General features: G+C 30.3%; 4 protein-coding genes across 4 annotated transcripts; all 4 read left to right on the forward strand.

The window, feature by feature from the left end:
- Positions 1 to 1,828: 1,828 nt before the first annotated feature.
- Positions 1,829 to 2,284, forward strand: LOC127745584 (uncharacterized). Its single transcript, XM_052258453.1, has one exon. It carries the CDS (start codon positions 1,829 to 1,831, stop codon positions 2,282 to 2,284), a length of 456 nt encoding a protein of 151 aa, XP_052114413.1.
- A 10,784-nt stretch (positions 2,285 to 13,068) lies between these two features.
- LOC107480600 (early nodulin-75) lies at positions 13,069 to 13,730 on the forward strand. Its single transcript, XM_016100747.3, has one exon. It carries the CDS (start codon positions 13,107 to 13,109, stop codon positions 13,575 to 13,577), a length of 471 nt encoding a protein of 156 aa, XP_015956233.1. The 5' UTR covers positions 13,069 to 13,106; the 3' UTR covers positions 13,578 to 13,730.
- Positions 13,731 to 16,095: 2,365 nt separating this feature from the next.
- Positions 16,096 to 18,918, forward strand: LOC107480601 (probably inactive leucine-rich repeat receptor-like protein kinase At5g48380). Its single transcript, XM_016100748.3, has 2 exons — positions 16,096 to 17,032; positions 17,775 to 18,918. Exons 1-2 carry the CDS (start codon positions 16,109 to 16,111, stop codon positions 18,705 to 18,707), a joined length of 1,857 nt encoding a protein of 618 aa, XP_015956234.1. The 5' UTR covers positions 16,096 to 16,108; the 3' UTR covers positions 18,708 to 18,918.
- Positions 18,919 to 21,099: 2,181 nt separating this feature from the next.
- On the forward strand, positions 21,100 to 23,252 carry LOC107480602 (probably inactive leucine-rich repeat receptor-like protein kinase At5g48380). The gene is made up of 2 exons (XM_016100749.3): positions 21,100 to 22,062; positions 22,266 to 23,252. The coding sequence occupies exons 1-2, from the start codon at positions 21,187 to 21,189 to the stop codon at positions 23,199 to 23,201; spliced, it is 1,812 nt and encodes a 603-aa protein (XP_015956235.1). The 5' UTR covers positions 21,100 to 21,186; the 3' UTR covers positions 23,202 to 23,252.
- The last annotated feature ends 2,617 nt before the right edge of the window (positions 23,253 to 25,869 follow it).

The raw sequence follows: 25,869 nt of genomic DNA on the forward strand, positions 1-25,869 counted from the left end.
AAATTTCGAAGATACTTTAAGATTTATATTAGACTATAATTATATTTTAGGATGTGTATTTATAATTTATTTATTATTTCTATTCTAAAACGGTTTTTCCGGTTGAACCACTGGTTGGACCGGTTAGACCAGTGAACCAGTGAACCAGTGACTAGAGCGGTTTGATGACCAGTCCGATTTTCTGAACCTTGGATTTTAGTATGTTTTAGTTAGTTTTTAGTAGATTTTTATTAGTTTTTAGGAAAAAGTCATATTTCTGGACTTTACTATGATTTTTTGTGTTTTTCTGTAATTTCAGGTATTTTCTGGCTGAAATTGAGGGAGCTGAGCAAAAATCTGATTCAGGCTGAAAAAGGACTGCTGATGCTGTTGGATTCTGACCTCCCTGCACTCGGAATATATTTTTTGGAGCTACAGAAGTCCAATTGGTGCGCTCTCAATTGGGTTGGAAAGTAGACATCCAGGGCTTTTCAGAAATATATAATAGTTCATACTTTGCGCGAAGATAGACGACATAAACTGGCGTTTAACGCCAGTTCCATGTTGCAGTCTGGCGTTCAGCGCCAGAAACAGGTTACAACCTGGCGTTCAACTCCAGAAATAGCCCAGGCACATGAGAAGCTTAAGTCTCAGCCCCAGCACACACCAAGTGGGCCCCAGAAGTGGATTTCTGCACTGTCCATCTTACTCATTTTCTGTAACCCTAGGTTACTAATTTAGTATTTAAACAACTTTTAGAGACTTATTTTGTATCTCATGATATTTTTAGATCTGAACTTTATACTTTGTGACGGCATGAGTCTCTAAACTCCATTGTTGTGGGTGAGGAGCTTTGCAGCATCTCGATGAATTAATGTAATTATTTCTGTTTTCCATTCAAACACGCTTGTTCCTATCTAAGATGATCATTCGCGCTTCACTATGAAGAAGGTGATGATCCGTGACACTCATCACCTTTCTCAATCCATGAACATGTGCCTGACAACCACCTCTGTTCTACATTAGATTGAATGAGTATCTCTTAGATTCCTTAATCAGAATCTTCGTGGTATAAGCTAGAATTGATGGCGACATTCATGAGAATCCGAAAAGTCTAAACCTTGTCTGTGGTATTCCGAGTAGGATTCTGGGATTGGATGACTGTGGCGAGCTTCAAACTCGCGAGTGTTGGGCATAGTGACAGACGCAAAAGGATCAATGGATCCTATTCCGACATGATCGAGAACCAACAAATGATTAGACGTGCTGTGACAGAGCATTTGGACCATTTTCACTGAGAGGATGGGAAGTAGCCATTGACAACGGTGACGCCCTACATACAGCTTGCCATGGAAGGAGCCTTGCATTTATGAAAGTGAGAAAGCATTATGTTGTAGGAATTCAGAGGACAAAGCATCTCCAAAACTCCAACATATTCTCCATTACTGCATAATAAGTATTTATTTCATGCTCTTTTACTTTTTACAATTAAAACTAAAAATTATTATTGATATTATATCCTGACTAAGAATAATAAGATAACTATAGCTTGCTTCAAGCCAACAATCTCTATGGGATTCGACCCTTACTCATGTAAGGTATTACTTGGATGACCCAGTGCACTTGCTGGTTAGTTGTGCGGATTGTAAAAGTGTGATTGTAATTTCGTGCACCAGAGACCCAAAACGCATATGTGAAAGCGCGGAAAATTCATGATGGGACTCTTATTGCATGCGAAACAGTGCACTGGCTAAAGAGTTGAAAGAAGAAAACGGCAATTATCAAATTAGATTTCCAGAAGGCTTATGATCGGGTAAAATGGAGTTTTGTAGATATTGTGCTGCAGAAGATGGGCTTTGGTTGGAAATGGAGGACATGGGCAAAGGAATGCATTGGCATAGCATCTATGTCGATCTTGGTAAATGGCTCACCATCTAAACCTTTTAAGATGGAGAGGGGTTTGAGACAAGGTGATCCACTATCTCTATTTCTATTTGTTCTGGTTGTTGATGTGCTGCATAGGATGGTAGGGGAGGCAGTCAGAAACAAACGTATTTTGCCATTGCTGATTGGAAAGGACAATACAGAGACATCACATTTACAATTCGCAGATGACATTATATTGTTCTGTCTACTAGAGGAGGAGACCATTAGAAACTATGCCAAGTTGCTAAGGTGCTTTGAGATGATGTCAGGGTTGGCTATTAACTTTGATAAATCAAGTTTAATTCCATCAACTGCGAACCGCAGTGGACCTCCGACATGTGCAGCTACTTGGGGTGTAAGGAGGCCAGTCTTCCAGTAAGATATCTTGGCATTTCTTTAGGAGCAAACCCAAGACTAGTCAGAACTTGGAAACCAATTATTGACAAGGTTGAGGAGAAGCTCAGTTTGTGGAAGGAAAAACTACTCAATAAGGCGGGTAAGGTTGTCCTTATTAAATCTGTGTTAAATAGTTTGTCGGCGTACTACTTGAGTCTGTATAAGATGCCGAAGGCAGTATCAAAGAAGTTGATATCGTTGCAGAGGAGATTCCTGTGGAGCAAGGAGAAAGGTAGGAATGGTTTGGCATTAGTTAAGTGGGAGTTAGTTCAAGCCCCTAAAAAGGTGGGTGGGTTGGGGGTGGGTGATGCAGTGATTAGAAACACTGCACTTCTTTTCAAGTAGTGGTGGCGGTTCTCAAAAGAGGAGTGTCCACTATGGAAGAAGGTTGTGTGTTCTTGCTATGAATTGAACCCCAATGTGATGTTAACGGCTTAGACATTACCTACTAGAGGGGGTTCATGGAAGGATATATGTCAGCTGCAGGCCAGGGATAGTGATGTGAGAGATAAGATGATTGCGAGGTTATCTATGGAGGTGGGAGACGGAAGGAGGACTCGATTCTGGGAGGACGTCTGGCTACAAAGTGGTTCACTAAAGATGAATTTTTCGAGACTTTTCTCTATTTCAAACCAAAAATGATCTATTATAGAGGATTGTGAGTTCTGGGATGAGCTAAAGTGGATCTGGAACTTCCAGTGGAGGCGAGAGTTATACCAATGGGAGTTGGAATTAGTGGATCAATTACATGAAACTTTAAGGCTTATTAAGCTAGCACATGATAAGCAAGACAGAGTTGTGTGAAAATTTGACAATGAATGTATTTTTCAACTAACTCCTTTGTGTAGGTAATGCAGTCAGAGTCCCTCCCGGAGGAAATTACCAGCTACAATTTCACCAGAACCATTTGAAAAGGTTTGGTTCCACCACGAGTGGAGTTATTTATTTGGTTTACTTTGATAGGGATAGTTAATGCCAAAGAAAGATTGCATAGACTAGGAATTGTTGGACATGGTGATAACATATGCGTTATGTGTAAAAAGGACATTGAGTATATACATCACTTGTTTCTGGGCTATGAGTTTACTTGGCAGGTGTGGTGTCGATGGCTATCTGACTTTGGGAGATTGTGGTCTATTTCGGGCTCACTAAAAGAACATTTTGAGAGCTGGACAGGTGTTGCTAGCAGGAAAAGAGACCGCAACAAGTGGCTCATATGTTTTTTTTCGGTTATTTGGAACATTTGGCTAGAGAGAAATCGGCAGATCTTCAATAACATGGAAGGAGGTGCAGATGAGGTGTTTCATATATCTGTAATCTGTTATAGAGAATGGTGTAGTTTAGATCCCTTTTGTTGTTGATAGCAATGCCGGAGATAACACTAGGGACATGTTATATAGTTTCTTAAAATTTTGGGGAAGCCAAGGCCACTACTCGCCCCTTCTAGGTACGCCCCTGTATAAAAGTCGAAGTATTGTGCAATTTGGAATATTATAGCACATGAGTTAATCTATATTGAAAGTCTTGAACATGTGACCATAAGAAAGTGGAAGTCAACTATAAAATGAGTCAAGTCGAAACTTTCTAAAGTCGAAACGTGATAATTGCACGTGATTTTATCCAAAAGAGTTATACAGGACATAGAATTTGGAGACTAAGGTAAGAAAAGACGTAAAATGTCAAACTTTGGCGTCAAGATTCTTTATGGTTAAGATAAGGTCATGGGTCATGAAGACTCTGAGAAAAAGGAGAAAGCTAGATTGTGGAAAGAGAAACAATCTATAAAATCTATATTTATGCTCTATAAATAGAAAAAGTTCAGAAAAAGTTTAGGACTTCAATTTAAACATCTCATTATCACAAAAATTCTGCACAAATTTAAGTCACATTGATGCGGAAAAAAAAATCATAGAGTGCAAATATACTCAGTATCAAGGGTCCACTTTTAATTTATTTCATTTGTTTTTGTTTGTGTGTTTTTAATTTATTTCTTTTGTTCTTTTATTTTTCCGTCAACTTATTATATTTTCTTTGAGCATTTTGTTTCTTTTTTTCAATTAATTTTATTCTTTCATTTTATTAAAGCCTTCACTTATTTTAGGTTTAATTACTTTATTGGTCTCTAATAGTTTTGCGAAAATTTTAATTAAGTCCTTATACTTTTTTTCTTTTAATTGAGTCCTTGATTGCACCATTTTTTTTAATTTAGTCCCTATATTTTTTTCCTTTTATTTGAGTTCCTCTACCAATTTTTTATTTTTTAATTGGGTCCCTATACAACTAAATCAATTACTGTCAAGAGGGATCTAATTGAAAAAAAATTAGTGCAAGGACCCAATTAAAAAGAAAAAAAGTATAGGGATCTAATTGAAAATTTTACAAAATTATCGGAACCAACAGAATAATTAAACCTTTATTTTATTTGTATACTTTTTTTTATTTGTTACAATTTGCTACAAACATTTCAACACAGATTGTTTCGACACAAATACTAAATAATTTTCAGGTTGAATCAACTCTTTTTTAGAGAAATCGTATCTGTTTTTCGAACTAAGATCTTGATACAAATTTGATTCGACATCTTGTTGAGATTACCAAAAAATCAAGTAGAACATAATGTATCTCATTTATGACATGGACGAGATATATGTTTAAAAATCTTTTACAAATCAAATTTTTTGAAACATAAACGTTCATAATTAATTTGTCTATCTTAAAAATGAGATATGTTTATAATTAATTTGTCCATGTTAAAAATAAAAGATATAATAAAATTTATAAATATAAATAAATCCTAATGTGTCTATTATAGTATTTTTAGTATTTATTTTATTTACTAAAGAAACCAGTTAGCACAATAAAATAGAAACACTCAAAATGATTTTATATCCAAGAAAAAAAAAAGAAAACTCAGATGCATATTATTACTATATTTTAATTGTATTATACTTTTTTTTATCTCTCTGCAAGTGAAATCAAGCATATTCCCATTTCTTATATCCTGTATATATGATGTATTTTACTATCAAGTATAGATATTAATACGGTCATCATATTTCTTATTCTTTAAATTAATTTTTTAATTATTTTTAATATATTTTTTAATTGTATAAAATATTTAAAATATTTTTTATTTTGATAAATAATAATATATACTATTTTTATATTTATTTTAAGAATATATATTAAAAATAAGATTACATATGTTGACACATGATAATATTTAAGTGTGTTTTTAAAATTTTTTTTTAAAATACGGTTAGATACGACAGAAACGCGTGTTGAACAAGTATCGTGTCTAATACGTATTCGACAGATAGACACAACAAATCAATAAAGTGTCTGAACATCATAAGTGTTTTATGCGCGGATTAAATGCAATATAATGATTATTATTATGATGACTAAACTTTTAATAATTTACAAAATAATTTAAATTAAAATCATATTTTTATTATTTGTTAGTATTATTTTTAATTTAAAAGATAATCAAATTAAAAAAATTACTAAATACTGAAAATATAATCTTAATTTTTGCTATATTTTTAAATATTATTACAATTTTATAGCCATTTATACCTTATTGGCTGAATAAAGTTTATTGGTCGCACATAATTGGGAATGAAAAAATCTAGGAAGCACTAGGGTGTTAGCCAATTTCAACTGATTATAATGTGAGCCATAATAAAAAGATATAATTACACAAAAAAGACACTCTTAAATTTAATTTTAAAATTAAAAAATAATAATTGCGCACCTCCTATTTTCTCTTCTACTCCTATTTACGTTCTTCCTTTCTGCTTCTCCTACCATAGCGCTCTCTTGCAGTATGTTAATGTTTTTTTTTTTAACTATTTTTAATTTTTTGTTTTTTTTTACAGAATTTCTAATATATGATTTTTTAATAATTTTTTATGTAAATTACTGGATGTTTATTTTTTAGATTTTATGACCTTTATTTTTATTTTTTAACTTTTTTTATTAAAGAGATGTTTTTTTTACACAGTTTTAGATTTTTTTTAAGTAAATAGATAATTTTTTATGTTGATTATTAAATGTTTCTTTTTTAGTAGAGCGACAATGCGTATTTTTTTAAATTTAAAAAGTGATTCAAATTAACTGATATTTTAATCGATTAGCTAACAATTAATCGGGAATGTTCGTTACGTTCGCTTATAGGAATTTAGGTAGCGTTTGTTTTCGGAGACAGGACACAGAGACATGGACACCAAAAGTTTAAAACGTGTTTGGAGGTAGAGACATGGACACGGAACACATTGTCTCCAAGACACTATTTTATATTTTTGTGTCCACTCTTTTACGAAGGACAATGATGGACACGGGATTTAAAAAGATGGACACGGATTTTTTAATCAAAATTTTTTCCCTTTCTATCCTTAGATATTTTTTATTATTCTACTATTATCTCTTCTTATTTTTCTTAATTTTAACTTCTTCTCTACATCGGAGTTCTTCTTTCTCTGTGTTCTTTTTTTAGATACTCTCTTTTTTTAGAATTTTTTATTTGATTGGATAATTAATTTATTTCTTTTTACTGTTCATTCTCTTCTTTATGGCATGCTGTGTTAATGGAGATTTAATTCACTTCTCTATTGTATGTTACTTTATTTATTTTTAATTTTGTTACTTTAATATCATTTTTATCTTATTGGTTCATAAACTAATTTTTCTTGTAATTTTTTGTACTCTTATTTTTTATTAAATTGATTTGTACGATGTAAAAAATTTGGAATTATATGGCTATTTCAGTCATTTTGCATACTATTTTAGTTTTGTCCATGTCTATCCAAACATAATACAGGACATTACATCAGTGTCTTATCCATCATATCCAAACACAAAACACAAAAAATAATTTTTAGTGTCTCCGTTCTATTGTCTCTGTCTTAGTGTCATGTTCTGTCCTGTCTCCAAAAACAAACGCAGAGTGGGCTCAAGAAAGTTACATGTATGACTATGCACAACACAGTCGTGAGGAAAGTGAGACATTCGATACCCAATCCTATTATATCGATATTCTTTAATAATTATTTTAATATTAATATTTTTTATTTTATTAATTAAAAATAATTTAAATACATAATTAATTAATAAAAATTGTATTTTTACACAAATATTAAAATTATTTAATGTATGAATATTATTTTTGTTTTGCATATATACATAGTAAAAAAGCATAGTAATCTTTTTCATATTAGTACTTTATTACCATAAAATATAAATAAATAAGTATTTAATAATATATAAGAAAAAAAGAATTTTGTCTCTCCATTCCAAAAGCTTTGTAGTGAACTTTTCAACTAATAATTAATTACTTTGGGAACAAGACAATATTATTGCAAGACGAGATTTGTACAGTACATGAGTGAAGAAGTTTTAGGACCAATTACACGTTTCTGCATGAGAGGCCTAGTGTGAACATCAGACGCCATTGAAGACTATTCTGCCATTGATTGTCCGTTGTAACTCCTCTAGTCCTATATGTCCATCATTATGTTTTCTAATTAGAATGCATGGAACTGATGGAACATCGTAGCTTTTATAACATGGGTTGGGTCCTATTATCATTATTATTATTTTGAGATATATGCGTAACGAGACAGATTTATATGATAATGCGTCAACGTAATCATAATTTATTAATTTTAAACCTCATGCACTATGCCACTTAATTTTTTTTTAAATATGTAATTAATAATCTTCTTACATTGGACAAGCACATTTTTGCTGCAAAACTGATCATTTACTATGAATTATTTTTAGAGAACACTTCAAGAATAGAAAAAGAAGGATGATATACATAAAATGATAAAATGAATATTTGGACCACCACTGGAAAATCAATCATCACCACAAATCAAAATTTGGAGTAACTTATTACAGTGGATATAGTATGTACTTTTAACTAGTAATTCAATACTTTTAGTTTAGCAGTTCATTATTATATTTTTAGCTAATATTTTTAAATATTATTGATTAATTGTACCGTACCAATTGTTATAGCATTACTGATGGTAGAAAGGAAATTAGTCTTCGGACTCCAAGACGCATTTTGTTTTACGTAATATAAACATCATAGATCAAGTCAATGAGTAACAGTTAATACTTCTTTCTGTATCATTCTTAATTAGATACTTATAATCGTTTAATTAGGTCATAATTCTAACTTATTTTGTTCTAATTATTCTACACATTAACCAGTAACTTGAATAGACATGCATTGACTTAAAAATATGCAATTAACGTTATTCCTTCAGTCTTTCTACATTTGTCCAATTCATAACATTACTTTCCCATAACAAAAGTTAATTAAGCTACACTACTCCATGGGAATATTAAATATTATGATGAGAAATAGTACTCTTTGGTAGCTTAGTTTATTTGTACCTATCTCAATTTTCAGAACAATTAAGTTTAAACTTATCATATTACCAAGTTAAAGATCGGTCCATAAATATATTTAATTATGTAACATCATGTCAATAAAAATATATATTTTTTATATTAATTATATAAATAATTATTTAAAAAAATATTATAATTAAACGATGCATGGTATATTTTACACCTTTAATGTATCAAAATTAAATCCTTTAAACAAGTAGTAAACAATTTCCCTCTATAAATAAGATATTGCAAAGCATTTGGCATTAAGGAAGATGAAGATAGATGAGAGACATAAAGCAGCTACTCCGGCAACACAACGCGTGTTGTGAAAAGCATTTTGGCGCATTATTAGAAAAACGATTCAATCACTCTACAGTGTCTGCATATAGTGGAAAATGACTCATGCATCATGCATGTACCTCTTATTATTATACGTCCAAATACATCATATTTTATTCGGATTTAAAATCCCTCCACAAATTACTGCCTTGGTGTAAGTTAGTATTAGTCAGGTATCCTAAAGGTCTGAATAATTGATAAGAAAGTTAAGCAAATAAATGAGCACTTGTCCATGGAAAACAAAAATAATTAAGTGGAGAAGCTTCAGATATCTATATATAATTGCTATGTCAATTACGTTTCAAATATAATTGGTTTTTCCTCTATTCTTAATCAAATTTTCATTTTTTATAGTAAATTAATTATAATATTTATTTTTTCATATTCTATAACTAATAAATTATCGACATGATAAAGTGGACTCTGAATTTTATCACAAAAAAACTTATCTAAAATTGATATTATCACTCCAAACCATCAAAATAAATGAATTTAAAATAATCGTTTTGATAAGAATCAAATCGAATCGACTGATTTAATCGAATTAATAAAAAATCAGCTATCAAATTCGTCTGCTTTATGATAAAAATTGACCAATTTCGATTGAATATTAATTAAATCATTAAATTTTTAATTTAAATCAATTCGATCACCAATTTAATTTTTGATACTTTGCCTGAAATATTAGTTCATCTGGCTTTTTGAAAGATTGGAGGGCTAGTGGGTAGTTCACCTATTTTTTTTAAATAATAAAACTAATAAAAATTAATTTAAGAAATATAATAAATAAAATTTTAATTATATTTCAAATATAAATAAAAACTTAAATTATAACACAAAGTTTCAACGTCAAAAGAGTTTTCCATTATAATATTCATCATTCTCAAATTATTACAAAGAATAAAAAAAAGCCTTTTAAACTTAATTTTTGTTAACAAATAATTTTCGAACAAAAAATTACAACACAATATAACATAAAATTAGGAATAAAATTTTGTTATAAAAAAACAAAAATATCTTTGTTTTAAGAAATAAGTTAAATCACAAAAAAAAACTAAATAACAAAATAATAAAAAAGAAATGTATTTAAAAATTATAATTTTTAATTTTTGTATATATTCTTATAACAAAATTTACGAAGTCGACGAGTTCAAAATTTTCATCCAATCAACCTTTTTGATGAATTTGGCAAATTGACACTGGGTTTCTGGTTGTTTAACTATTTTCGAAAGAAAAAAGTTAAAAAAATATTTTTTAAACAGTTAACATACATTAGTAAATTTTTTATTATAAATTTTTTTATTTTTTTAAATTTAAACAAATAGAAAAGAGAAATGCTAAGGGACTAGCAACTTTGATGATTTGTAGCCATCAAGATAGTTTTAATAGTATGAAATTAGTGTGATATTTCATCCAATAACTCACTTTTCATTGATGGTTACATGTTGGCCAGAATTTAATAAAATTACTGGCCCTAGACTTTTCCAATAGAAAAAGTTTGACTCACTATTTTAATTCTAGAAAGAAAAAGTGAGAACAAACGATTATTGAGTTACCTTAATTTATTTGGGAGTTCCGTGTCGGAGTTTTCTACTATATGAGAGATGGATGAGATTTATTGAATGATTGAATGAATAATGTAGAATAATTAGTAGGTGTATGCGGAGCAAACCAGCAACGCACGTGGACAAAAAATTCTTGCTCAAAATAGATCTTCGTTAATTACATTTTGTCTCGTATCCAACCACTAGTATAGACATTTTAACCATTAGGTGAGACATAAGACTTGTATATACATATGATGTTAACCATATTCTATACATTATATATATAGTACAAAACGAATATATAAAATCTTACCAACAAATTATTGTTTTAACTTTTAAATACTTGTGCTTGAATTTTTTTATTTTAGAAATTGGAGACAAATATAAAAATAGAGAAACGAAACGTACAGTTATGCATGTCCTCTTATATTTATTTAGAAAATATTTAATTTATGTTTTAGAGCATATATTGATTCCGTATTAATTTTCCAAATATAAATATATTTTTGTATTCTCTCTTTGAAATTAAACAAATAAGAGTATTTTTTAATGATATTTAGATTTTTTTTTTACTATGGAACAAATATTTCGTTCATAAAATAATCATACAACACTTACAAATAACAAAAAGGTTTATTTAAAACTACACAAAATTAAAAGTAGTGCAATAATATTATATATAAGATATTATTTTTGAATAATGCTATAGATCTAAGTTTTTATTAACCAAATTTAATTAAATTTAATCTAACATAATAAAAATTAGTTATGACTACATTATTTTAAATTTTATTGTTTAATTTAGTTAAATTTAATTTAATAAAAAAATTTAGGTATATATATAATATTATTCATTTTTTTAAATAAATCTAAATTCTTTTCTTATATGAAAATATTCAATGAACAAAATATTATCTATAGTATATTTATTTAGAGATGAACCGTAACCATAACTATTCATAAAAAAAAAATAAAACACCACAAAATAAAGAGGAGAAAAATTCTTCATAAAGGGTTATTAAAATTAAACAAAGATAGAAAATACATAATCAAACCATAAAACAAACAAAGTATTAAAACTAGACTGAAAAGCGGTTGAAAAATCGAAAAACAGGAGAAAAGGGAGGAACAAGACGAAAGGGAATAAAAGGAGAAGGAGAAGGTTGGAGTGGAGGGAGGAGGGGTGAAAAAAGGGAAGAAACAGAAGAAGAGGAAAGAAAGAGGTAGAACAGATGGAGGAGAGGGTGAGAGCATAGTAGATTAGTAGTTAAAATTTTTCAATTTAACTTTTAAAATTATTTGATATTACAATTTTAAATCAATCTATTGATTTTATAAAATGTATACTAAAAATTTTAGTATTTTACAATTTAAATTTTATTAAAATTTTATATTTTATCTATTTAATTTATTTTTTTGATTTCTAAAATTTTGGTATTTAATTAATAAAAAAATAATTTTATATTATTAAATAAAATTTTATACTATTAAAAATATTAATAATAACTAATTAATAGCTACAAATTATAAAATTTACGAATCTCTTAACATTCTTCAACAAAGATATCGGTGCAAAGAAGTTTTGCTCAATAAAGTAAAAGTTTTTTTTAGTGTAGATTAAAGTTGATAGAATTAAAAGTGATAAATTTGTAATATTATACTATATATACTAAGTATAATATAATTTTATTTAATAGTAATAAGTTAATAATAAAAAATAATACATTAATTAAAAGAAAAAATATCATTAAGATTTTAAATCATAAAAATTGCTAAATGATACTAATTAGCTTAATAAGACATCTTCAAATAGGATTATATTATATGACATCCATTCAATTTTTTTTTTAAGACGTGCCATCCTTTGATGTGATTACAGATATATGGATTTAAAGACTAGGAATTAACAAATATTGACTTTGTTCGCATGGGAGGATTATCTTACATATATATTTAATATTTTAAATATCTAGTAAAAGTGATTGCCAAAATATTATCAAATTTATTTAAATAAAATATTTTCATTCGAAACTTTTTCTAATGTTATTGTCTGAAATAAAAATAGAAGGCTCGCACTAACGGTATGATGCGTAGACGAGGCGACAAATAAAATATGCGGGAAATATTATTCGTGGATGACGGAAAACAAAAGCATATGCATTACTTTTGACGAATTTTACCTATGATTCTGATAACATAATTTACCTAACGAAATTAATAAAGTTGGTACGTATGATTTGAGCAAAATAGTCAAAGATTTCAACTGTGGTGCAGCTTATTCCTAACAGTCCAAAGGTTTAGTTATTACATAAGATAAAATATGACCCAACAAGGCAGATCAGAGACATCCGTCTCTGTCAAAGTCTGAATAAATTCCACTAAAAATCTTAGCAATTGGACTTAAGAGACTAAAGAATGAAGAGATGACAAGTGCCATGACGCCATCATGCATGCCATGGAACCACTATAAAACCCCACTCCCCCTCTCTGCTTTCAGCATCCAAAACAAACATGGCTCTCAAAAACACACTTGCAGTGTTGCTACTTGCATTGCTCTTTGCAGCAGTCTCCATTGCTGATGAATACCCTAAACCTATTCACAAGCCTCCGTTCCAAAAGCCACCCTATGAGAAGCCTCCATACCATAAGCCACCATTCGAGAAACCACCACACGAGAAGCCACCCTTTGAGAAGCCACCACATGAGAAGCCACCATATGAAAAACCACCACACGAGAAGCCACCCTATGGAAAGCCACCCCATCAGGAGGAGCAAGTAGAGAAGGTTGAGGTTAATGGCTACTACAAGCCACCACAACACCATGAGCCTCGTCCTTACAAGCCACCGTATGGAGGTGGTGGACACGGCGGTCACCACCCTCCGGCTGAGAATGAGGAGACTGACGGTTACTACAAACCACATCCACACCCATACAAGCCACACCCACCTCATCACGGCCACTGGCCTCCAACTGCCAACTAAATGCATGTATCATGTATGCTTGTTAGTATGGTGATGGTTACGGTGATTTCAAATGTTAAATAAAATGCGGCTTAGGATAGTAGTTGCCGCTACTCTTTGCTGCTTATACTCATGTAATCATCGTTTTCTTCTAATACTTTACTTCCATCTCTATCTTCCTGCTTTATTTACCTTCTCTTATCCTCCACTATTCTACTTCGTCCTTCTCCTCTTACTTCTCTTCCTACCTAGCTTGCTTGCTCCATCTATTATTAATAATGGATTTCTTTTCATATACTTGCTGCTACTTGTTCAATGCAACTTATCGCTTCTACCATTCTCTTCATTTCAATAAGCACTTTCTAAACCTTAGCACAACAGATGCATTTTAAAGGAAATAATGACATGGGTCAACACTTTTAGTAATATAAAATAGAAATTTTGTTAGCATTAATTCAAATATAAAACAAAAATATATATAGAAAAGAAAGTTATTAATCATCGTCTAACATTTTTCCTAGTCGTCAATGCTACAATTTTAATTAAAACAATATATATAGTATCATCAGTCTGTCTCTACATTTCCAGAGTCAATATAAAATATATATTAAAATATAAAATATATATTAAAAATAAATTAAATAAAAATATATATATTTATACATATAAATATATAATAACTAATATTAATGGTTAATTTTAATATAAATGAAACTGTAAAACTGAGTTAATTTAATATAATAATAACAATTATATTATACCGGAAAAATACTATATGTATCACTTTAATTGTGTCTTATATTCTAATACATCTTTTATTTTAGTATTAAAATTAAGGTTCAAAATTGTCGAAAGTAGAGAATTGGTAAAGTGAGAAAATATGGAGTTAATAAATTTTAAATCAATATAGTGAAATTCAGATATGATCGAAGTTATAAAATTAATGGACCAATTTTTAACAAATGCAACCTTTTTGGTGAATCTGTCTCTTTTCGAAATATTTATAGCGTCTTTTATCTATAATTTCGTTTATTCGGTTTTACAAAATTTGAACTTAAAAAATATTCGTAAAACAAACATTCTAAAAGAATGCCATATATGATTGGTCATCTAATCGTGGTTATCTAGATGTCCAAATAAAAAGGAATTGAAACGATCCAACTCCACTTTTTAATTTTTTTTAAAATATTAAAAAAATGGATTCTATTTATAACATAATAATGCACTGTTAATATATAATAATTTTACATGTATATTTGATTACGTAATTATTTTTTATGTTAATTATATGAATAATTATTTAAAAGAATTAATATAATTAAATAATTGTATAAAATATTTATAAATTACAGTACATTAATATAATGGATCGCCCTTACTGATGAATGTATTTCTTTGTGTTTTGTTTTTTGGACTTGTCAGTTGATATATTTCAATAATCGTCGATCCATAGCCAAACCTATAAACATCATCAATTAATTCTTTTTTGGACAACCAATATTGGGCTTTGATTGGGAAAAGGTGGAGGTCGAGATTTGCTTTGTAAAGCTTCATTATTATTTGATCTCCAATCCAATCCATTTGGATGTTTCTTGTATATAGACGAATTTGGTTTGTTGACCAAAACTAAAAACTCAAATTTCGCCTTAGACCACAAAAGAGGAAATTGTTTAGCTAGAATGTCCGGCCCAAATGTATTGTCTTTTTTAATTGTGTATTTGATATTTTGATTTGTTTTTTATTTTTTATTTTATAAATTAAAAGTAAAAAAATACAAAAAAGACACAAATTAAATGCATTATAAAATCTCTCTATTAATGTTCTATTTATGAGACAAGAGCCCTGAATTTTCCGCACACATGTGTGGACTTATTCTGCGTCCTGTCATAAATTATCAATTGGATTGATGCATGCTAGTTCTGGTGCTTCAAGTCTACTGCAGACAAATCAGCTAGTTTGACGCAAGGTTTAGGTAGCATATAATATAAAGAGTAAATTGACAAATAAATTTTTAAAGATTTATATTTGAGATAAATTAATTAAAAAAATTAATAATTTTTTTGAAGATAATAAATATAGATATATTATTTTTAAATTAATTTTTATAATTAAAATAAAAAAATTTAATTTAAATTAATTTATTTACATTTATTATTATAAAAAATTTTATTAATATATTTTTTAAATTAATTTATCTAAAATATAAATTTTTTAAATTTATTTATCACTTCCCTCTTCAAAATAACACGGACTAAACACAATTACAATTCCGTGAAATTACGAACATATCATCCAAAAAAAAGGAAACTAATATTTATAATGAAATAACCATAATCTAATTTAGGGGAAAAAAACCATATAACATTTGATATTTCCTTAATTTACTAAAAAATGAATGGGATAAAGTATACCAACAAGAGTGAAGAGTCAGAATGCGAAACTCATAAAATAATAAAATATAGTTGTGAGGAAGAAAAGAGTACCAAGATGAAATCTTCACTAATTCACAAATTCAATTCTTGTTACGTTACAACTAAATATGACCATTTGAAATGTTGAAAATGAAGCAAGGAAGTATGAGTCCTAAAACAAGAATGGGAATTACTATTACTATTCTCATCTTCACCCAAATCTTGCTCTGCATTCATGCTACTGAAACAGATATATTCTGTTTAAAATCCATCAAGGATTCCTTAGAAGATCCATATAATTTCTTAGCTAGCTGGGACTTCAACAACAAAACCGAAGGTGTCATTTGCATTTTTGTGGGTGTTAACTGCTGGAATCCCAATGAAAACAGAGTGCTAGGAATCGACCTGTCAAACATGAGGCTGAAGGGCCAGTTTCCGCGGGGACTTCATAATTGCACTTCATTAACTGCCTTAGACCTTTCATCAAACAGCTTATGGGCACCTCTCCCCTCTGATATTCATACATTACTCCCCTTCGCTGTCTCCATTGATCTCTCCAACAACCACTTCAGCGGACAGATTCCACCGTCTCTCGCTAGCTGCACTTACCTGAATGTTCTCAAGCTTGATGGCAACATGCTCAGTGGTGGAATCCCGGGTCAACTTGCGGCGCTTCCCAGGATCCGAACACTGTCTTTTGACAACAATAAGTTGTCAGGGGAAGTTCCTAACTTGGCATATGGTTCGGTAAGTGTTAGCTATGCTAAGAATAGGGGGCTTTGTGGAGGGCCCTTGGAACCATGCTCCTTCGACGGAGGAGGAGGGCTTATTATCATGGACCAATCCTTCAAGGATGGCCTTTTTGTTGGTTTTGCATCATCCTTTAGTTTTCTTCTTGCGTGCATCTTTTTCCTTTCAAATAGTTACTGGGCAAAATTATTGAAGTGGATCAACCACAATAAAGGTGTAGAACTAGTCAAATATGTGTGTTCCATCATCACAGGGAGAAAGCTCGGAATAGAAGCTGATCAGATGCCTCAATTGCAGGAGAAAGGAAGCCAAAAGGTATTCCTTCTCTTCCATTTCTTTTCCTCAACGCTTTATTTACTCTGTCTGTAATCTGTATATTTATATTGTAGTCTTCTTTCCTTTTTTTTTTTTATCTTTTCAACTTTGTTTGGAAATTGGACAATCTTAGTTATTTACAATAATTAAACAAGAAAGCTATGTAACTCTACTTATGTTCTTTATCTTAATGAAATTAGCTACTTATACATTTATCATGTTAGTTTCCTACATGAGTGCAGTCCTGTTAATGTTGCAAGTGTGAGGAGCGTATGAAATTAGTTCTATATTGAAAAAAGTAAAGAAGAGTGAGAAGTTTATAAGATGAGAGACCTATTAGATATTTTAAGGTTTTGAGTTGGATGTGGTGTCTTATCTGTTCTCTTTTAAAAGAGTATTCAAGAAGAATAGGAGGAGTTTATGTACTTAATGTGTTGGTTCACACTTGAGGCGGAGATTGTTAATGTAATAATATTGCTTTTTCCATTTTGCCTTTTGGTCTTAATTTACTTTTATATTGATTCTATCACACCCATTATTGATGCTGCTTGACTGACCCAAACATTAAGATTAGTAATAAACTGAATCAACTCAAACCAAATGACTTGAGGTCTATCGGTTGAATTTAGAGATATACTAGACTACTATATTTCATTACATTTCATGAATGCAAACATTAAGTGAATTTCTATAGCTTTATTATATAGATAATTTCATTGATAGTTGTGAGTTGAATTCACAGATAGCTCTACTACTGGAAAGATTAACATCCACTATGAAGTTTGAAGAACTAAATGATGCAACAGACGGATTTTCTATAAACAATGCAATTGGGTTTGGAAAGATGGGAATAATGTACAAGGGAAAATTGGCTAACGGTTGGCACCTAGCCATTAAGAAACTAACTGATTCTCAACAATTTGGGAGACGAGTTCTTATAGAAATAAGGATTCTAGGTAAGCTCCGACACAGAAACATAGTTCCCCTGCTTGGGTTCTGCATCGAAAACGATGAAAGGATTCTGGTGTACCCGTATTTCTCAAATGGAAGACTCTCGAAATGGTTGCACCCTTTGGAAACTGAGGCTATGATATTGACATGGCCACAGAGGATTAACATTGCACTAGGTGTGGCTAGAGCCTTATCTTGGCTCCATCATTTATGCAATCTGCATGTGGTGCACTTGAATATTTGTTCACGGAGTATCTTGCTAGATAAGAATTTTGAACCCAAGTTATCCAATTTTGGAGATGCCAAGTTTTTGAACCCCAACAACCATGAGAGTCTAGGCATGTCGTTTTATATCAAGGATGGGAAGAAGGATGTTTATGATTTTGGTAATGTAATTTTTGAGTTGGTCACGGGAAAATTATATGAGGAATTGGTGGAGAGTTCATGTAACAATGCTAATCTATCTCCTAATCCTTCAAGTTTTTATAGTGCAATTGATAAGTTTATTATTGGTGAAGGGTTTGAAAGTGAAGCGTTTATGCTCATGAAGATTGCTTGCGAGTGTGTTCAGCCTTTTCCAGAACAAAGACCAACAATGGTTCAAGTCTACAACAAAATGAGCAGTCTATGGGAAGAGAGACATGAACTTTGCGGTGATTCTAACACTTGCACGCGATCAGAGAGTTTTTCTGCTACTGACCGTGATGAATTTGTTGAATTATAACCATAGTTGTCGTAGACTTTAATATATATTATAATATTTTATTTTCTTTTGGCCCCCATTTGCTGTAAAACTTGTTCTTGGATCTTGCAATACTCCACCGGTGAACTCAGAAGGCATGGCACCATCACATTCAGGATCTATCTCTTTAGTGTTCCCTCCACTTTGTCAACTCTGCCCAATTTGTATGTTTAAAATTTAAATCTCACTATTAATTGGCTTAGGATATTTTTTACTTATATGAATATTTCAATAATTATTTACCATAACTTTAATATAATTTTTAATCCACAATAATAAAATAATAATTCAGAAAAAAATTACATCAATAATACATATTTCTACTTTTTACTTTCTTATAATAAAGTAGAGAGGATTGGATCAACACAAGCATGTACCAAATAGTTATTACTAGTCTACTACACACACACATTAATACCCCTTAACTTGTCATCTCTATAATAAACATTACTTTCACTGTTCCTCTTACTCTTCTGTTTAGTACTGTTACCATCTAGGTATAATAAAAACCAAATTCTCTAGCTATATAACGCTTGTATATGTGTCTATGTTTGTAATGAGGGGTGATACGCGCAGTACAATAATATGATTTATTTTCATTTTCATTAGTTGAAATTAATTAATTTCAAATTATGGAGCACTTGGTAGTTGGTACATTGACATATATGTTTATTAATTTATCAAAAACGACGAATAAAATCAAGTGAAAAAACAATTTAAAGTGAAGTGCAACTATTTTTACTCATATGCATTATTTGTTTATTTTTTTAGAAAAATTATAGGGTTCTACTATTATAACATTTCTTATCAACTAACTAATAAAAAAGGAGAGAGATATCTCTATACACATCTCTACGGTTCTACTATATTTATACATACATATTACGCTGTAGTTGTCTACATAATTGTTTGATTTGAGTTGTTTACAAAACATTATTGAAATCTATAGCATTTGATAAATTTCTTAACCCTGCTAATAGAAGATTAATTAAACTACTAACGCTATAGAATGAAACGGGTATAGCCAGAGCGCAAAAATGTAACCGTATATATAGAGCTAAATATATTCTATCCTTCCTGTATATTGCGTTTAAAAATATCTCTTCTACTAGTTAATAGAGCTCAATATTTTGCACCATTTTCTGTACTTAATTAATATTAATATTAATATCAATTATATATCAAACAATGTGAGACTTGGGACATTAAAAATTTGACTGTCATAAATATATCAATTTCGCGTGTGGACTTATTCCTCTGTTAGGCTATTTGCTGTAGCTATCAATTTATTGGAAAAAAAGAGGCTCATTCAAAAGTAAAGAAAGCCTTTTAAAATGGTTGTGATTTGTGAACATAGTTTTTAAAATTAATCTGTGTTTTTGAATGATAAAAAAATTAATATAAATTTATTATTAATAAGTATTTATATTTACTAAAATTATTTAAAATGTTAAAAGTATCTATTAAACATAATTTTTGTAATTTTTATTATTTGAGAAATAGAACTTATTCAGATAAATCTTTATAAAAAGATTTTTTTTCAAATGATTTTTTTTAAAGATATTTTTTTATAGCGCCTATATTTCACTCATATAATTCAAACATAAAAAGGTGGGTCTCACTTTACTCTATCTCTATTTTAGGCAAATCAAGCACAACTTCTATAGACACTAAATTTTTTTTTTAAATAAAAAATTTTATATTTAGATATCTCATATAAAAATATTATTTTATTTAACAATTATATTTAGATATAATAATATAAAAATATTTTATTTATTTATTTATTATGTTAAACATATTTTTCTTTTAAGTAAAAAGTTTTTAAAAAAATATAAATTATAATTTAAAAAAAAAGATCTTTTTAAGTCTTTTTATTTTTAGTACTAAAATTTTGTAAAATACATTAAAAAAATAAAAAAGAATTTTTATTGAAAATTTTTTTCTAACAATTTAATAATACCGAAACAAACTTATAATACAAAATTTATATTTATTTATTAATATTAATCAAACTTTAAACTAACACTTTTTTGAAGTTTGATAAAAATTTTAAAAATATTTATAAATTTTATTTTATTTTAATTTTGCTTAAAAAATTTTTTATTTATATAAAATATACTCTTAACAATTAAAACTTAGGAATATTTTTAAAATTTTTGTATAACTTCAGTTGGCTGCTGATGAGACAGGTGGAGCTAGAAAGAAGGATTATTGGAAGATACAATGAGAGAAACATAGTTCCCTACTTCCCTTGCTAGGATGGAATATCATGTGTATCGTGGTCAAGACTCGAGAGTCAACCAGATAGAAGTCTTCAATATTTGTATTTTTCTTTTTGGCTCCAAGTCCAAGCAATGAGGTAGGAAACTTCATGTGAGTTCCCTTGTGAACAACATTCTCATCTATTAATCCTACATTCCATTACATAGAGAGAGTCACAAACATATCAATACAAAGAATGGGTATTATTCTCCTGTTGTGTTTCTTGCTCACCGTTTTCACACCAGGCCATGGTACTGACACAGATATAGTCTGTTTGAAATCCATCAAAGAATCCTTGGAAGATCCATATAACTACTTACAATCCTGGAACCTCAACAACAAAACCGAAGGTTTCATATGTAGATTTAGTGGCGTTGAGTGCTGGCATCCCGATGAAAATAGAGTGCTTAATCTGAAACTATCGAACATGGGTCTCAAGGGGGAGTTCCCGCGGGGCATTCAGAATTGTTCATCTTTGACTGGCTTAGATCTTTCTATAAACCAGTTATGGGGACCCATCCCTTCTGATATATCAACACTACTCAGATTTGCTACCACCATTGATCTCTCAAGTAACAAGTTCAGCGGAGAGATTCCACCAAATTTGGCTAACTGCACTTACCTGAATACTCTCAAGCTTGATGACAACAAGCTCAGTGGTGGAATCCCACCAGAATTCGCGAGTCTCCGCAGGCTTAAGACACTGTCTCTGACCAACAATGAGTTGTCAGGACCAGTGCCTAACTTTGCATATGATTCAGTAACTGTTAGCTATGGTAATAATAGAGGGCTTTGTGGAGGACCATGCTCCTCGCACAAGCACCTCCACCTACACCTACACCTAACATTTAAGGTTGCCCTCCTTCTTGCTTTTGTTTTATCCTTCATCGTTTGTGTTGTTGTGCGCACCATGTGCTTCCGTGCTTCTTCTAGGACTAGGAAACACATGAAGCCCGCCAAATTAGATACATTGAAATATGTTTGTTCCCTCATAAGGTGGAAGATGCGACCGCTTGTTTATCACATACGCCAACTGCTACCTCTGCACTTGCAACACAATGGAACCCAACAGGTACTCCCTTCAACCACCCCCTTTGTCTCATCCTGCCATGTTATTAGAACCAAAGAAATATAAGAATATGGAATGTTATAGGTTGCTAAAATAAGTGTTGGGTTCTGTCTTGTCCTGTTTTATAGTATCCAAAGAAATGAATGGAACTTAGTCTTCATCACTTTTCATACAAAAATCATGACTGTTTTGAGTTGAATCTACAGATAGCGCTACTAGTGGAAAGATTGACATCCACTATGAACTTAGAAGAACTCAATGATGCTACCGAAAGCTTTTCTATTGACAATGCCATAGGGGTGGGCAAAATGGGAATAATGTATGAGGGAGTTCTAGCTAATGGTTGGCACCTTGCTGTTAAGAGGCTATCCGATTCTCAACTGTTTGAGAGAGAAGTTCTTTTAGAGATAAGGATTCTTGGGAAGCTTCAACACAGAAACATAGTTCCTCTGCTTGGATTCTGTGTGGATAATAAGGAAAGGATTCTGGTGTACCAATATACATCAAATGGAAGACTTTCCAAATGGTTGCATCCTCTGGAATCTGAGGCTGTGATATTGACATGGTCACAGAGGATCAAGATTGCACTTGGTATGGCTAGAGCCTTATCTTGGCTTCATCACACTTGCAATTGGCATGTTGTCCATCTTAATGTATCTTCTGAGTGTGTCTTGCTTGATGAGAGTTTTGAACCAAAACTATCAAATTTTGGAGAGGCTAAGTTTATGAACCCCAACAAACATGATGATCTAAGCATGACATTTTATGTAGAGGATGGCAAGAAGGATGTTTTTGATCTTGGTAGTGTGCTTCTTGAGCTGGTCACCGGAAAAACATTGAAGGAATTGGTGTGTTTATCTAACAATGCTGACTTATCTGGTGACCCTTCAACTATTTATGATGCAATTGACAAGTCTCTTTTTGGGAAAGGATTTGAAAATGAAGTGTTTACTCTTGTCAAAGTTGCTTGTGAGTGTATTCAGCCTTTTCCAGATGACAGGCCAACAATGCTTCAAGTTTACAACAGCATGACCAATGTATGGGAAGAGAATCATGAGTTTATTGATCATTCTAACATGCTTGCTAGGGGATTAGAAATTGTTTCTGCTACTTCGAATAGTGGTGAAATTGTTGAGTTATAAGAAATTAGTATGTATAAGGTTAATTATGAATGCATATATATATTTAATAAACTCTGCTGGATGTGAATGAAAATGAAGTTACACATATGATGATGTATCCTATTGTAGTGATCAACATATTGTGAATTCTAATTTTGAACTATGCAAGAATTCCATGCACACAATCAAATGTGTTTTCTGATTTCCCTGATGATTATAATCTCTTCTACGAATGGATTCGATGAATAAACTCTTGTCTTGTCTCCTGATTACTACAGCAACTCTTGCATTGCTGGACCGTGTTCATGTCATGCGAAGTTGATAGTTGAAAGTTTTTAAATGATTTGGCATTCTCAATTATCAATACATAAAACAAATTCAGTCGAGTTTTCACTCAATTATATATATAAAAGCTGAACAGTTATTAGTTAAGACCTAGCAGGGAGGATTTATATAATTATATTAATTATTTGGCTTCATTAAATTAAGATCACTTAATAATCAGTAGATATCTAGAATGCATATATATATGTAGTTCTTAACTTGTTATGGCAAATGGAAATACTTGGCTACACGTCCCTAGAAAGATTACAACGACACGGTACTACTGTATATAGTACCTTAATGCATGATCTGAGTTCTCTGCCATTAAGTGCCAAAGGTTGTTCCTTTTTGGTGTCAATGAAGGGTTCAGACTTCAGTCACATGTTCTAATAATAAAATCAGTGTGGGGTAGTCCAAATCCTTCTAATTAAGTGGTTGTATGTTGTGGCAGTCACCAACTCACCACCACTGAAAATCTTGCATTATTGACTAACAAAACTAGACACATTATCACAGTGATTTGATTTGGGCTTGGAAATTCATGGCCACTTGCATTGCCCTGTCACTCTACCACTAATCACTGTTTAATTATATATGAAATAAAGTTGAATAACCCCTTCCCCCTAAAGGCCTAAAGTGTTTCTTGTCACTTGATATGCACCAAAAGACACACATCTCCAACCTGTAACTTCTTCAGAACCAAAATTCCCTTGGAAGCAAAACCGAAATTCACTTCATGTATTTACATAATTGAGTATCTTCTTCAACATTAAAAAATTATTTTCTTTTAACTAATGAAAAGTATTCAAAATCATTGAAGAATGTAACCACTAACCAAGGCACAGGTATAGGAGTAAAACACAACTTTAATTAGTACAATGACTTATCCCTACTTTTGGCATATTTGGAAAAAGAAAAAGAGAAATGATGATTGTGGTATTCAAAAAAGTTCAAGAGAAAGTTTTTATCATAAATAATGCATGGATGTGAGATAATTAGGTCACATATGAGTCTTGAAATATGAATAAGTACAGATAAGATCGATCATGTGATTGGCAAAATCATGTTGATAGAAAGGGGTGTTTGTGCAACTGGAAATTAGAGAAGGAAATAGATAGAAAGTGATTACTAATTAAAAGCAATAAAGCAGAATGATGGAGAGTTCGTTTATTTCCTGTTCTTGGCACCGATAACCATAAACATAATCATTTTAGCCTTTGAACCATGAATTAGCACTAGACTAGAAGTGCCACTCAGCCGCCGCGTGGTACTGAAATGAAATCTCCAGCAAGTTGCCTACTACTCTTAAATATATATTGTTTTTGTCTCATGTATGACTCAGGTGCTAATAGTTTTTAATAATTAAAATTTAACACATATAATTGATTAAATCGTGTTATTTTGTTAAAATTAGGCTAAATAAATTGATCTGACCGAAAAATAGTAAATTAAATTTTGAATTGATCTAAATTAATATTATTTTTTATAGAAAATGACTACAATATCCTATTATAAAAAATGAATATATATATATATATATATATGTATGTATAATAAGAGTATTTTAATCATTCTTTATAATAAAGGTATTGTAGTCATTTTTTATTAAAAAATAATATTAATTTAAATCAGTTCAAGATTTGATTTGCCATTTTTTCGGTTAAATTAATTTGTTTAGCTTAATTTTGATAAAAATAATATAATTTAACCGATTATATATGTTAAATTTTAATTACTGAAAAATATCTTTAAAAAAAGACGTTTTAGACGTCTTTATTCGAGTGCTCCTATGTATTAAAAGATCAATGGTCAATAAGAAATTAATGAGGTTGTATTATTTTTATTTGTATACAGTTGAAGATCAACACAATATAATCAACAACTCATTTGGCTTTATAAGTTGCTTTACCTGCCATTAAGTATGGCTACGTTTGTTTTGTGCATCCCTTCACATAGAGGTAAAAAGACATAAAAATAATAAGATATATATTTTTAAATTTGTTTGATATATAAATACAAGATAAAACACATAAATCACAATCTTATTAAAATATTAAATGATAGTTTTGGGTTTATAAATTTAAAATAGAGATATAATTAAAAAAATGTTAAAAATATTGTATTTCACCCCCTCAATGTTATACATAACTTTTATGTCTTTATGTACCTTTACGTTTTTTTGTAGCTATCAAAATTTTGTCTCACTAATCAAACAACAAATATATATCAATGTGTTTATATCTTAGGTAGACACATTTACTAAATAGACGCACGCTATATGGTGTTATGCATATAAAAGATATCAAATATATTTTATATTAAATAATTTAATTAAATATATCAAATTATTTATCTAATAATTAAA

Source organism: Arachis duranensis, chromosome 3, assembly GCF_000817695.3.
Source record: "Arachis duranensis cultivar V14167 chromosome 3, aradu.V14167.gnm2.J7QH, whole genome shotgun sequence".
Classification (NCBI taxonomy): domain Eukaryota; kingdom Viridiplantae; phylum Streptophyta; class Magnoliopsida; order Fabales; family Fabaceae; genus Arachis; species Arachis duranensis.